General features: G+C 33.7%; 1 protein-coding gene across 1 annotated transcript; it reads right to left on the reverse strand.

The window, feature by feature from the left end:
- Positions 1-6,250: 6,250 nt before the first annotated feature.
- LOC120152788 (berberine bridge enzyme-like 17) lies at positions 6,251-7,849 on the reverse strand. Its single transcript, XM_039164921.1, has one exon. It carries the CDS (start codon positions 7,847-7,849, stop codon positions 6,251-6,253), a length of 1,599 nt encoding a protein of 532 aa, XP_039020852.1.
- Positions 7,850-13,856: the final 6,007 nt, after the last annotated feature.

A 13,856-nucleotide genomic window follows, 5' to 3' on the forward strand; every position in this document is an offset into this window, starting at 1 on the left:
AGGGTTTTGTGTTTTAGAGCTTGTGGGTGGCTCTAAAATGTTCTCAAACCTTAAGAATCATCTTCTTAAATTTCCTTAATCCTTAGATGAGTTGATAAATCGTTCCATTGATTTGTTCTAGTGAGAGAAGTGAGACAACAATAACAACAACAACAATAACAAAACCCTATTCCCATATGCAATGAGGTAAGGGAAGGTAGAGTAGTAGGTTGCCCCCAACGCCAGGTTGAGAGCAGCTTTCGCTGAACACCTCTGGCAGTCAGAAAAATAAAAATAAAGATAAATTACATGCATGTATAAATAAATAAATAAATATATAGTTGAACAGTCTTCATATGCAGTCTTTATATGCGCGTCTTTATTGAAATTAATCCCTGTACATAAATCACTGCTTAAAAATCTCTGCATATAGACAGAAACGTAAGTCCCGGCTAAATTTAGAAGGAGGAAACATGCAGAGAAGGATACACAAAATTCATCGATAGCAAGCTACGAGAAGGAATAAAGTCTAATGGGTTAAAACCTATAACTAAGGCAACATTACTTCGCTACCCTAGTTCTAAGCCTTCATAAATTCCAATGACAGAAACCTATAAAAAGTAGAAGTCATGGAAATTAATACAAAGGCATTAAAAAATAGACAGAGATGCTACACCCTATAGTTGTGACCCACACTACTCGGCTACCATGGTCTTAAGTCTCCATACTTTCCTATCAGAGGTCATGTCTTCGGTAAGGGCTAAATCCTTTAAATCAAATCTCAAGCAGTCTACCCACTTCCTCCTTGGTCGTCCTCTCCTTCTGGCACCATTGATTGTAATAGACTCTACCCTCCTGACCGCATCCGACGTGTTTTGCCTAAGGACATGCCCAAACCACCGTAGTCTTCCCTCCCTCAATTTTTTGGATACAGGGACCACCCCCAAGGACATCCTAATTGCAGAGTTTGGTGTCATGTCCCACAGAGTCCTACCACATGCCCATCGTAGCATTCTCATTTATGCGACCTCTATCATCCTTACGTGATCCTTCTTGATTGCCCAACATTCTGATCCATACAGCAACGCCCTTAAGTTTTAGAGGCACCTTCTTGTCACACAAAATTCTTGTAGCAGCCCTCCACTTTAGCCATCCCGCCTTTATACGGTGTGTAACGTCATCATCTACACCCCATCTTTATGTATCATAGACCATAGGTACTTGAAACAATCCTTTGAGGGGAGAACGTGTCCTTCGATGCATACTTATACATCTTTATCATTTTGGTTCCCACTGAAGTTTGAACATAAATACTCTACATTTTCAATATTAATCCTTAGATGTTTTTCTTCTAAAGCAATCTTCTAGGTAGCCAGTCTACTATTCAACTCAGTTTTTGTTTCAATAACTAGGACAATGTCGTCAGTGAAAAGCATACACCATGGAACACCGTCTGGTGTCGCACAATAGATGTTGTCCATAATCAAGGTGAAGATGTAAGGGCTAAGAGCTGACCCCTGGTGGAGTCCGATTTCCACCGGGAATGCCTCGGTGTCGCCAACTGTAGTCCTGACGTATGTAGTAGATCTACAGTACATATCACGAATCGCCCGGATATAAGCAGTTGGGATTCGTCTCGTTTCCAAGGTCTTCCAGATCGTATAGCGGGGAACGCTATCATACGCATTCTCAAGGTTAATGAACGCCATGTGAAGATCTCTATTTTTCCCTATATTTCTCCATAAGCCGTCGAAGTAGATGAATCGCCTCCGTAGTAAACCTGCCTGGCATAAAGCCAAATTGGTTTTCCGAAACCCTAGTAACTTGTCTCAACCTAGCCTCTATCACCATTTCCATATCTTCATGGTATGACTGAGTAGTTTAATACCTCTGTAGTTACCACAATGTTGGGGATCTTCTTTATTCTTATAGATTGGTATCACCTTAGACTCTCTCCACTCCTCATGCATCTTGGCAGACTCTAAAATAATATTAAAGATGTTGGTCAACCACTTAACTCCCTCTTCTCCAAGGGCCAGCCACACAGTGATAGGAATTTGATCTGGACCGACAGCTTTGTCCCTCCCCATCTTTCTAAGAGCCATTTTGACTTCCTCACTCTCAATCCTACTTGTAGGCCAGTCATTGGTCGTAGTATGATGGTCGGCTGACCCATCAACTGTACTATCTCTATAGGAAGAGGCACCGTCATTAAATAAGCCAAAGAAGTAACTACCCAAACCCTTTTTATATCATGCTCTTTCACTAAAAGAACATCATTATTGTCTTTAATAAACCTAATGCTACCTAGATCCTTTTTCCTATTCTCCTTGGATTTTACAAGCCTGAAGATGTCGTTTTGTCCTTCCTTGGTGTCTAATCTCTTGTACATTTCCTCGTATGCCTTATCCTTTGCTTTAGCCACTGTTTTCTTGGCTTCTCGCTTTGCCTCCTTGTATCTTTGTTTAGCTCTCGATCTTTCTTCGTCGTCATTGTATTGTAGAATTTCCTTGAAGCAAGTTTGCTTTGTCTTCACCTTAGTTTGGACTTCGTCATTCCACCACCACAATTCTTTATGATCCTTGACCTTCCCTGTCAACAACCGAAGGGTTTTTTTCCCACCTCTCTGATGGAATTTGCCATATTTTTCCATAACAAATCTGCATTATTCGAGTTTGTAGTTTCAAAACCTATATGAGACAAAACCTTACTCCTAAAGTCATCAGATGTCGCTCCATGTAAGTTCTTCCAAAGGATCCTAGGTTTACCTAGTTTAGTCCTCCTATGAATGCTCCACCTGTGGCGTACGCAGAACACCAAAACCAACAATCTGTGTTGTGATGCACATGCCTCTTCAGGGAACACCTTACAGTCAATGCAAGTCCATCGATCCCGATTTCGAACCAGGATGTAGTCGATTTGGGTATAATGTCCCCCGCTATGGAACGTAATCAAGTTCACATCTCTCTTGTTAAACAAGGAGTTAGTGACCACTATATCGTAGGCAGTAGCAAATTCAAGCAACGTATGCCCCTCCTCGTTCCTACTACCGAAACCGAAACCCCCATGAACACCATCATACCAGTCGATTTCACTACCTATATGAACATTGAAGTCTCCCCTATGAAAACTCTTTGGTCCTCCGGAATGCTCCTAAGTACATCATCTAACGAATCTCAGAAGCAACGTTTCTCCCCCTCCCCTAGGCCAACGTGAGGGGTGTACACTGAAAGGACATTCACCACTTCCGCTTCTATAATAACCTTAATCATCATGATTGTATCACGATATCTACAAACTTCAACTACATTATCCTTGAGCCTAGAGGATACCAAGATACCCACCTCATTTCTAGTGTTATCTACGCCTGAATACCACAACTTGTACCCGTTACACTCTCTGGCGCGAGCCCCTTTCCACCTAGTCTCTTGAATACAAGCAAAATCTATTTTCGTATTACTTAGTACGTCTGTCAGCTCCAACAGCCTAGCATTTAATGTGCCTACATTCAACGTACAAACAATTCACTTTGTATGTCAATTGATTGATAGAGTTAGGATTATCCGAATAATATCTAAATTAGTGCTTAGCCACTTAAAATGCTAGTTGGGCGTGGTGTTGATGCTAAGTGACCCGACCACATCCCAAGTACTTTAGAAGAGTAGACTTGCCCTACAAATGACCTAGACCTAGCCTAAGGTAATAGGGAGATGTTGATGATGTGCAACCTAGATCTCGCCTAAGGTTCTTATAGTAAGCAAATAAGGGTGTGAGTTTCGTGATGATAAGTTACCCGAGCTACACCATGATGCTTACTTTTGTTTGTGTTGAATGTACTCAAATATTCATAACCATACTAGTCGCATGCTTATATGTTTGATGCATGTAGTATAATAGGGTTATTTATATGGAACTGAGCATGTGAGTTCAGCTATGGAATATGTTTTCGTGCACAAGCTATTAGGTTTCAGTTCGAAGAGATTGTCGTCTGGCTTCAGAATTTCCAGATTTGATTTTATTCAGAGTACATCTCGAGTATAGTAGTGGGCAAATATTGTCATAGACCCTTGTGTAATATTTGAGTCGTAAACTTTATTTGAATTGAACATACTTATGGGAGCTCCCCCTGGTTGTAAACCTAACTTATATTTTGTGAAATTATTACATTTGGACTTATACTATACTTATTTTTTAACTATGAATGTAACGTTTGGTTTTCCAAAAAAATGGTTAACCACTTAGGTGGTTTTGTGTAATATTCTAATCCTCTCGATTTCGGATAGGATAATATTTGGGTGTTACAATTTAAGGACTTATTTGATGTTTTAGCAATAGTTTAAGAGTAAACCTAAATATTAAACTTTTTATTAACATTGTCACACCATCAATTTAACAGAAATAACAATGGAGTGACCTTTTTTTTTTACAAATCGATAACATTAGTGACCATTTTGTTACAAATCTATAACGTTAGTGACCAATTTGTTACTTTTGATACTTTAGTGGGGGAAAATGAAAACTTACTCAAACATTAGTGACCATTGGTTTAGTTTACCCAATAAATTATTTTATATTTTTATTAATTTTGGGCTGATTATAAAATAATATTTATTCAGATTTCTTTTAATCTATCGATAACATACAACTTGCTGACACAAATCGTGTTTATTGATATGTTTTGAGGGGACGAGGGACTGACTTGGGAATCTATTAATTTTCAGTTTTTTCATGTATGATTAGGGGGGGTTTGAATAGTTATTGAGAATTTTGAATAAGTTTTTGAGAAATTGTTGGGAAAAGATGATTAAGGGTGCATTTGGTAAAGCTTTCTAAAATCACTTTTAGTTAAAATGTTCGTTTTGACTGTAAAATCAATGCTAAATGGGTAAAAACAATTGTGGTGAAAATGGTGGTTTCAAACCAACCGCAAAAGCTAGAATTTCTAGCTTTTTCATTTTTAACTGTGTTTGGAAGAAAATTATAATTTTATCCTTACTAATATATGAACTCCACTCAATTATGTATTTACGTTTTATTTTAATAATTTAATATTAACATCCTTAAAAATAATGTATTAATTTTTAATAATTGAATTTAATTATTTAAATATAAATAAATAAAATTTATGATTTATATATTAAAATATTAATAGTGACTTATATAAAACATATTGTTGTTATAATTTTATAATTTTATATTTTTATTTTTATATTTTTATTATAGTTTAAATTGATTGTAATTCATATATAATAATAATTGTTTTGAATTTATTATAGTTTAAATTTATATGATTCATATATAAGTGTAAATATAATTTAAATGTTATATTTTAAATTTAAAAAATAGTGTTTATAATGGATATTTTATGTTTTCAAACTCATTTTTTGACAGCAATTTCAAATAATTAAATTTTAAATTGTGTTTTAGATTGTACTTTTAAAAGTTATAACAAATTTTGTCTAAAACAACCAAGATAAGGATGGTAGGGAAAAACGAAAGAAATAGTAAAACTGAATGAAACGGTAAAAGTTTTTATAAAATTATTTTTCTTGTTCTAGTTTCTTATTACTACTATAAGTTTTAATTAAAGTTATCACATATCATATTTATACTGATTCATAGTTTTTAATAAATTTAATATTTTTAGATGATTGGGGTAAATAATATTTTTTGGCTTTTTTAACTGAAGTAGTTTAAAATATCAAGAAAAAATATAATTTAGGCTGTAATTTGTCAATTAAATTTTTTAGTACTATGGTTTGACGCTTGAATTATTCTTAACAGAGTTATTTGGATTCAAGTCAATTGGAGTGAGAGATGCGTAAAATCGTAAATGAATTAAGTTTGAATGAAGAAAAGTTTTTTATAGTTAAATTTATTATTGTTTGGTTTTTTTTGTCGGTTAAAAACAAAATTATATGTCGGTTTTTGTTTTCACACATATATTAAGGGATGAAATAATGAGAATAAGTGACCGTCCTCTCCTCTAAAACTTTTAAATTATTATATATTTTAGATATTTTTTACTTTTTATTTTCTATTGAAATTATTGTTTTATCTGTTAAAATTTTATAAACTTGTTTTATCTTTAAAATTTTATAAGTTCAACTCTTATCATAAAATTTTATGTCCGTCCATGTATATATAGCGTTAGAGAGAATCAACGGAAATATATCCTCCTAACATAAAGTCTTGCTTGAGTACAATGACTCCCTACATATTAATTTATTATAAGAATAGAAATACAATGAAGCAATGGCCAAGGATGAGGTCAGTTGATGTTTGGAGGAATACTTTGTTCATTCTTGAAGAAATTGGAGGGATCCACCATAGCTTTGACCGTCGTCAACCTCGGGAAATTATCCTTGAAGTACTTGCTCCCATAGACCAGAGCATCACTGAAATTGGTCTCATCACTTGCAGTGCTACCGATGTCATTGTCTCTATAATTCAGAAACGCTTCCCTCGGCTCTTTTGACACGAACGTAGACATCCGATCGTGCATGTATCGAACTCGATCGACATTCCGGTCAGTGACGTTTTGCCCTTCTTCATCCCAGAAAACAATGTACTGAACCAAGAACAAGTTCCCTGATCTATGGGGAAACGGAGTGCTTGATGCCGGGATTTCACTCATTTTTCCTCCGTATGGATTCCATTGCATTATCACGTTCGCGGTCGTAGTATTCGCCAACTCGATTAACAACTTCCATATGGTTTCCAAACCCGATTTCGGAATCAAAGTCTTGATGTAATCCGATTTGTTCTTCGAATAGCCTCGCGCCCCTTGTGTCCTATTGAGTAGAGCTTCGACCGGTGTTCCAGGAGGGAAATTGTCCCAGTAAAGAATCGATTCGAGCCAACTCATTTCTTTACAATCTGATTTCATAAGATTCAACTCGGGGAAGCTTCGATTCACCAGTGGAACAAGTCGATTGGATTCTCCTAGGAACATACCGATGAACTTAACAACTATAGTCCCGTTTACAACAGTTGGTTGTAGTCTTATGAAGAGATCATCAGGCAGTTTCGGTGCAACTTGTTGCCACTTGAAGGCGACATCGGTGGCGCCTTGTTCTAATGTGAATGGCACGTTGAATACCGTCACTTTTGCTGGAACACGAACCAGCTTGATCTTCCATGCGACAATGACGCCAAAGCTTGCTCCACCACCTCCTCTAATGGCCCAGAAAAGATCCTCACCCATCAATGCCCGGTTGAGGATCTTTCCCTTGACATCAACAACTAGAGCATCAACAATGTTATCGACCGAGAGCCCGTATTTCCTAATCAAGTTACCGTATCCACCGCCGCTGAAATGACCACCAGTGCCAAGACCAGTGCAGACTCCAGCAGGGAAGGCATGGACATTGCTTTGATTAGCAATTTTATAGTAAAGTTCACCGAGTGTCGCACCGGCTTGAACATAGGCAAACTCCTTATCAACAACAACTTTAATCGATCGAAGATTGAACATGTCAAGAATGACGAACGTGACATTTGATCTATACGATAGGCCCTCGTAATCATGGCCGCCGCTTCGGATCCTGATCTGCACGCCGGTATCCCTCGCACAAACAACGGTAGCTTGGACATGGGAGACACGAGTAGGAGCCACAATCGCAACCGGTTTCGGCGTCTGAGGCGTCAAGAACCGACGGTTTCGGATTAATGCTCGGAGAACGAGATCAAAAGAGGGATTAGAAGGGGTGTAAACTGATTCGAGCAACAATGCGGATTTGCTGGCAATGCATTGGAGAAAATTGTTGACGGAAGAAGAAGAGTGTGATGTTGCACGACATGGAGGTGATGATAGTAGTAATAACGCTAATGTAAGTAATGGGAATATTGGAGAGTATTGATAATTCATTTTCTCTGATTGTCTTTCTACAGTGATTTTCAATGTAATTTATAGAGGGGCCTATATGTTTTATCATTAATTTTGCTGAATAGAAATTATGTAATCTGATTCTAGGCAATAAATTCCCGAGTAACGACCAGAATTTTTATATTGATAATCTTGGATTTCATGCCATATTTTCGTAATTAATTTTCTATATTTAAGGAATTAGGATTTCTTTTTGAATTAGTGCATGAATTAGGATAAATTTTAAATGGTCTGTAATCAATGTGTTAATATTTTCTGTCTGTTACCCTTATTATAAGCGAATCAATGTGATAGATAAATTTGCTAGCAACAAAAATTATGGTATGTGTTAGCAACAACATAATGGAGACAAATAATGTGATTCAAATATTACCCTTTCAAAAATCTGATTCAAATATAACAACACTAGTGGACATAGATGGATCGAATTAGAGGGTGGGGGAGTCACCCCTTAAAATTTTCAAATTCTTTTATTTTTAAATTTTTTTCTATGTATTTTCTATTATATTTTTTCGTCCTCCTCTAAAATTTTACAAGTTCCTCCTCTAACATAAAATCGTGTATCCATCCCGGTTTGTGGATGCATAAATATTTTTATTTTAAATGAACTAATTTGTATTGAATAACGAGTTTATACTTACTAAAGATACTTATTGATTAATTTTAATGGAATTTTAAATAGTTAACGATATAGAACCCATTGAGTGGCCTCAATAGTTAAAAGAGATTGTTGTTCTTCCTTGAAGTCTTAGGTTTAAACTAGGGTTTCAAAAAACGTTTCGAAAACGTGATTTCATCTGCGATATAGCAGTTTCGTCGCCGTCCGAGTTACCCGCTACACCCGCAATAGCGCCCGCGACGGCCGCAATCACGGTTATCCCGAAATAACCGAAAACACGACCACGACCGCGATTTGAAACCTGATTCAAATAGTTATGTCTAGAGTGTGTGTTATTATTGATTAAGAAAGATTATGAACAAATATTACTTATAATCACCTCAGACTATTTTAAAAAAATAATAATGATGCGTACTTATATAATTTTTTTCACTTTAGACTATTTAAAAAATCAATAATGACCCGTACTTATATAATTTTTTTGACCTCAAACTATTTAAAAAATTAATAATGACGCGCACTTATATAATTTTTTTGACCTCAAAGTATTTAAAAAATTAATAATGATGCGTACTTATATAATTTTTTTAGACCGTTCACCAATGCTTAATGAATATCGTAAACACGCACACTTTTTTTTTTTTTGTTGTTGTTGAAAGAAGATATATTAGTGAAGCTAAATTGTTTTCTATGGTCAAATTGTCATAAATGGAATAGGAGAAATGTAAAATTGGTAATCAACCAAACATTAAATTTGTGTACTTCACACATCAATCCGTCAGCACTAGCGTATTCAGCTTGGACATTTTCCACTATTTTTGGAAGCTTTGTCTTTCTCAAAGTTAATCTTTTTAGTTCCACTTCATCACTTTGTTTTCAGGCCCCCATTTTTCATCTTTGTAATTGGGGCTCCCATTTTTCCATTTTTATAATTAGGTATTGATTTTTAAAATCTTATTTGTTACCTTTATAATTGAGGTCCTACTATTATTCAATCTCACTTTTTATCTTTGTAATTGAAGTCTCTAATTTTCTTTTCAATCCCTTATTTTACCTTTATAATTGAGGCCCCTAATTTTGTAATCTCACTTTCTACCTTTTCAATTGAGGCCCCTAAGTTTTTTCAATCTCAATTTCTACTTTTATAATTAAGGCCCCTAATTTTTTAATCTCACTTTTTAACTTTATAATTGAGGCCCTTAAGTTTTTTTAATCTCACTTTCTAACTTTCTAATTGAGGTCCCTAAGTTTTTCCGATCTCAATTATACCTTTATAATTGAGGGCCCTATTTTTTTAATCTCGATTTCTATCTTTATAATTAAGGCCTCTAATTTTTTACAATTTCATAAAATTCTTAATTTCTAATCCCTTTCTCCATTTCTCTCGTTAATTCATTTAATTTCCAATTAAATCTAATCATATTTGTCTCTTTTTTTACAAATCTTATTTTTCAATTTACCAAATATTCTTTAATTCTTAGTCTTCTCCAATCTCAATCTAACGATAACATAATATGTTATTCTTTATTTTTTTTAATTTATTATTCAAAATAAAGCTCCATATCATAATTTATACCCACATTTGATTTTTTTTATTCTCTTAGTCGTATTTAAGGTGTTTTCTTAACAAAACAATGAAATTGATGTTCGAAAAAGTTTAATAATTTTTCTACGATATTAAATTAGTTGTTTAAAGTAATGGAATGTATTTTCCTTCAATCAGGGCCTATTTTTTATTTTCGCTCAGGGTCCCGAAAATGTTCAAGATGGCTCTGTTCCTCCCCCATGCTGCATAAGTTAAAGGCAAATCCTTGAGCATGGTTTAATCTTCAAATCCATCCTTAAACCTTCCAACAATATTTTTTGTGATTCAAAAAATTGTTTTCGTGTTTTGGTTAGAAAAAGTGGTGGGTTTATCATCCAAGTCTTGGAGGAGAGTGGTGGCTAGCCAAAGGAGCTTCATTTCGGGATCCTAACATCAAGGTAGTGTATTTCTAATCTTTTATGGTGTTATGGCTTTCATAAGCATGATAAATTGTTTAGATTTGAGTATTTGAGTATTTTGGGGTTTATGCTTAATTTTATGATTGAATGACATTTTTTTTGCATAAAACATATATTTTTATGCCACTGTATGACCCTAAGTAACTTCCTAAATCTTTAGCACATGATTAGGAACCAAACTAGGACCTTTAGAGTGATTTTTGGGTGTTTCTCGGCTTAAATAAGATATTTTTGGGTTCGAATATCGATACTGGATGAACAATATCAATACTAGATGAACTTGGTCAAATTTTGGGCAAATTTAACTGGGAGTATCGATACTGCTATGGGGAGTATCGATATTGCCCTTACAGTATCGATGCTAAGGGTACTTGGTTATGATACTAGGCCAATTTTCAACAAACAAAAGCCACTTTTAGTATCGATACTCATCGGGTATCAATACTTGACCATATGGTATCGTAGAGTATCAATATTACCTATTTTAGATGGTTAGATTTGACCTCGTTAAGACCCATATGAGTTAAGGATAACCCATAATAGTGAGACTTATTCCGTGAGTGACATAAATAACCAAAGATATTAGAAACACTCATAGGAGTGGGTTACAACCGAAGTAGCCACACTAAGTGTAATACGTTAAAGTATCTTCAGTCAAGCTCGCATCAAATAATTAAGAAAAATGATCATTGTAGAGAATATACCGACAAGCGGTCTGATAAGTAATTCAGATTGTGTAATAGTGAAATCATGTACTTCGAGAACATCAGTGAATCGAGAACGTATAAGTTGTTCCCCAATTCAATGGGTATTGAGGAGAAGTACGATAAAAACGACTAGAGTGTCGCTATCTAGAAATGAACTCTAGTCAAGTATTGAGCTAGCTAACATTACAACCAGTAAACACAATAATCATCGTAATATCATGAACTGCATATAGACCTCTTTAGAGATAGAAGTGACTAAAATGCCCTTAAGTAAAGAATGACCAAAATAGAGTAGCTTAATAAATTAACAACAGTAACAGACTAATAAACCATTACATAACGTTCTAAATGAGATAACGAGCGAGATAGCAGCTAGTGAGGGGATGACCTCACCTTTGTTTGTCGAGCTACACTAGTGTGTGGTTAGATTACCCCAATTGGCTTCTTGGGGCATTGTTGGTGCTTGGCGGCCTTGAGCCCCAGTCATGCACGTATAGTTACATTAGTACAATACAACAGATATCCTTAAAGCTTGGCTTGACTGCTATATAAGATCGAAATAATGCTTCAATTGAGCGGGTATTGTACTGATTGTTATTTGATGATCGGGTTCCCCCTCTATGATCTACCTGATGGCTATGTGAGACTATGAGATCATTTAACAGCTTATTGGAAATTTTACCAATGTTATGTGACACCATGTTCCCTCATTTGTATATTTTGATCATCACCAATAAGTTGGGTATCAACTAATGATAACATTTCTTTAACCTGTTAAAATTACATAAAAATAAATTAATATAGAGCATAGTTTATTGATGTGACACATAAAACATGATATTTATATACATAAAAACTTAATTATGAAAAACAATACAATAAAAGTTAAGGTTCCCAAGTTCTTTGTCTATATAGGTAAATTATATTCAAAAACTTAGAAATAACTTGGAAGAATTCAGAGTCAAAATTACTTAGAAAAACAACAAATAAAATTTAAGGTTCTCAAGCTCTCTCTCTCTCTCTATATAATTCAAGGTTCTCAAGTTCTCTTCGTTTATCGAATCTCATACCATTTATACACTTTCGAGAAAAAATGGGGAAACTAAAAGAGGAATACAAATGAAACAATACAAAATTGAAGAATAAAGATTAAAATTTATGAACAATTACAGACATTTTAATTTATGAAGATAATGGTAACTAAGAAAAGAAGAACGATTAGGTTCAATAAGGATGATATCTTCTGTCTGAAACGAAAAGAGATGGATGAAGAAGACGAAGTTTATAGTGAAAAGAAAAAAGAGGTTTTTAAAATTTTTAAACAATTACATGCCTGCCAATTATCGATTGATTTTTATGTCCGAAAAAAGGGGAACGAGGAAGGAGATGAAGCTTATGGCAAAAAGAAAAAAAAATTGTCGACTGATTTTTCTGTTTGAAAAAAAAGGAGGGAAAAAGGAGGAAAGAGATGAAGCTTATGGTAAAAACAAAAAAGGGTTATTATTTCACCGCAAGTTTTGGGAATTTTTTATGAGTTATAAAAGATTTATTTAAGTCATCCATTTATTTATATCCAATGACTATAAAAGAGTGTAAAACTTAATAGTTTGACATATATATATATATATATATAGTGGTAGCTTATTATCACGAAATTCGGAGGTCTCCCACAGAAGTTGTTTTTAACTTAGCGTTGGGGGTAGCCTACTATTATATCTCCCGGGTAGCCTACTATTATATCTCCCCCTTACTCTATTACATATGGGAATAAGGGTCAGCTAATTTAATATATATAGTTGTACGATTCAATTACACTATGTAAAACTAAAAAGGTTTTACACATTTTTAGCACTATTGGATGAGAGAAATAAAAGATTGAGATTAAGAGTAAAAAATGAGAAGATATTCAGTGCAAAAAAAAGAGTTAATCTCAACCTTTAATTTATCTCAATCCATTGATTTTAACAAGATGTAAAAATAAAAGAATTTTACACAGTGTAAGTGTTCTCTCTATACATATAATTTTAAAATTAAAGAAGATTAATTTACTTTTTTTTTAAATTGACAATGACTAATTTACACTAAAGTAAAATAGGAAAATATTCTTAAATCAATTTGAACTGCTTATTTGAGTTGAATCAATAGTAATGATAATGTTGACTAACGTGTAAATTATATTTATAGATTCAAATCTAACTTTATACTGATTTAAATTTTATTATAAATAAATAAATTATATTTAAATTTATTTTGATCTAAGAGCCAATTTGATATTACTTTCGAAAAGTGAGTTTAAAAATATAAAATATCAGTATAAACATTCTATTATAAATTAAAAATATAAAAATTTAATTATATTTACAATTATTAATATTATGATATATAAAATATATCAACTTAAACTATAATAAAAATATATTTTATAATAATTTGTAATTAATATTTTAATACATGAATCATGAATTTTATTTATCTTTAATTAAATAAAAATAAATTATTTTTTAAAGATGTTAGTATTAAATTATGAAAATAAAATGTAAAAACATAATTGAGTGGAACTCATGCATTAGTAAGGGTAAAATTATAATTTGATTTCACAGATAAAATTATAAATCATAGCTTTTGCGGTAGATTATTTTACAGTTTAGCCTTGTAGATT

The sequence above is a fragment of the Hibiscus syriacus genome, unplaced genomic scaffold, assembly GCF_006381635.1.
Source record: "Hibiscus syriacus cultivar Baekdansim isolate YM2019G1 unplaced genomic scaffold, ASM638163v2 tig00111095_pilon, whole genome shotgun sequence".
In the NCBI taxonomy this organism is placed as follows: Eukaryota; Viridiplantae; Streptophyta; class Magnoliopsida; order Malvales; family Malvaceae; genus Hibiscus; species Hibiscus syriacus.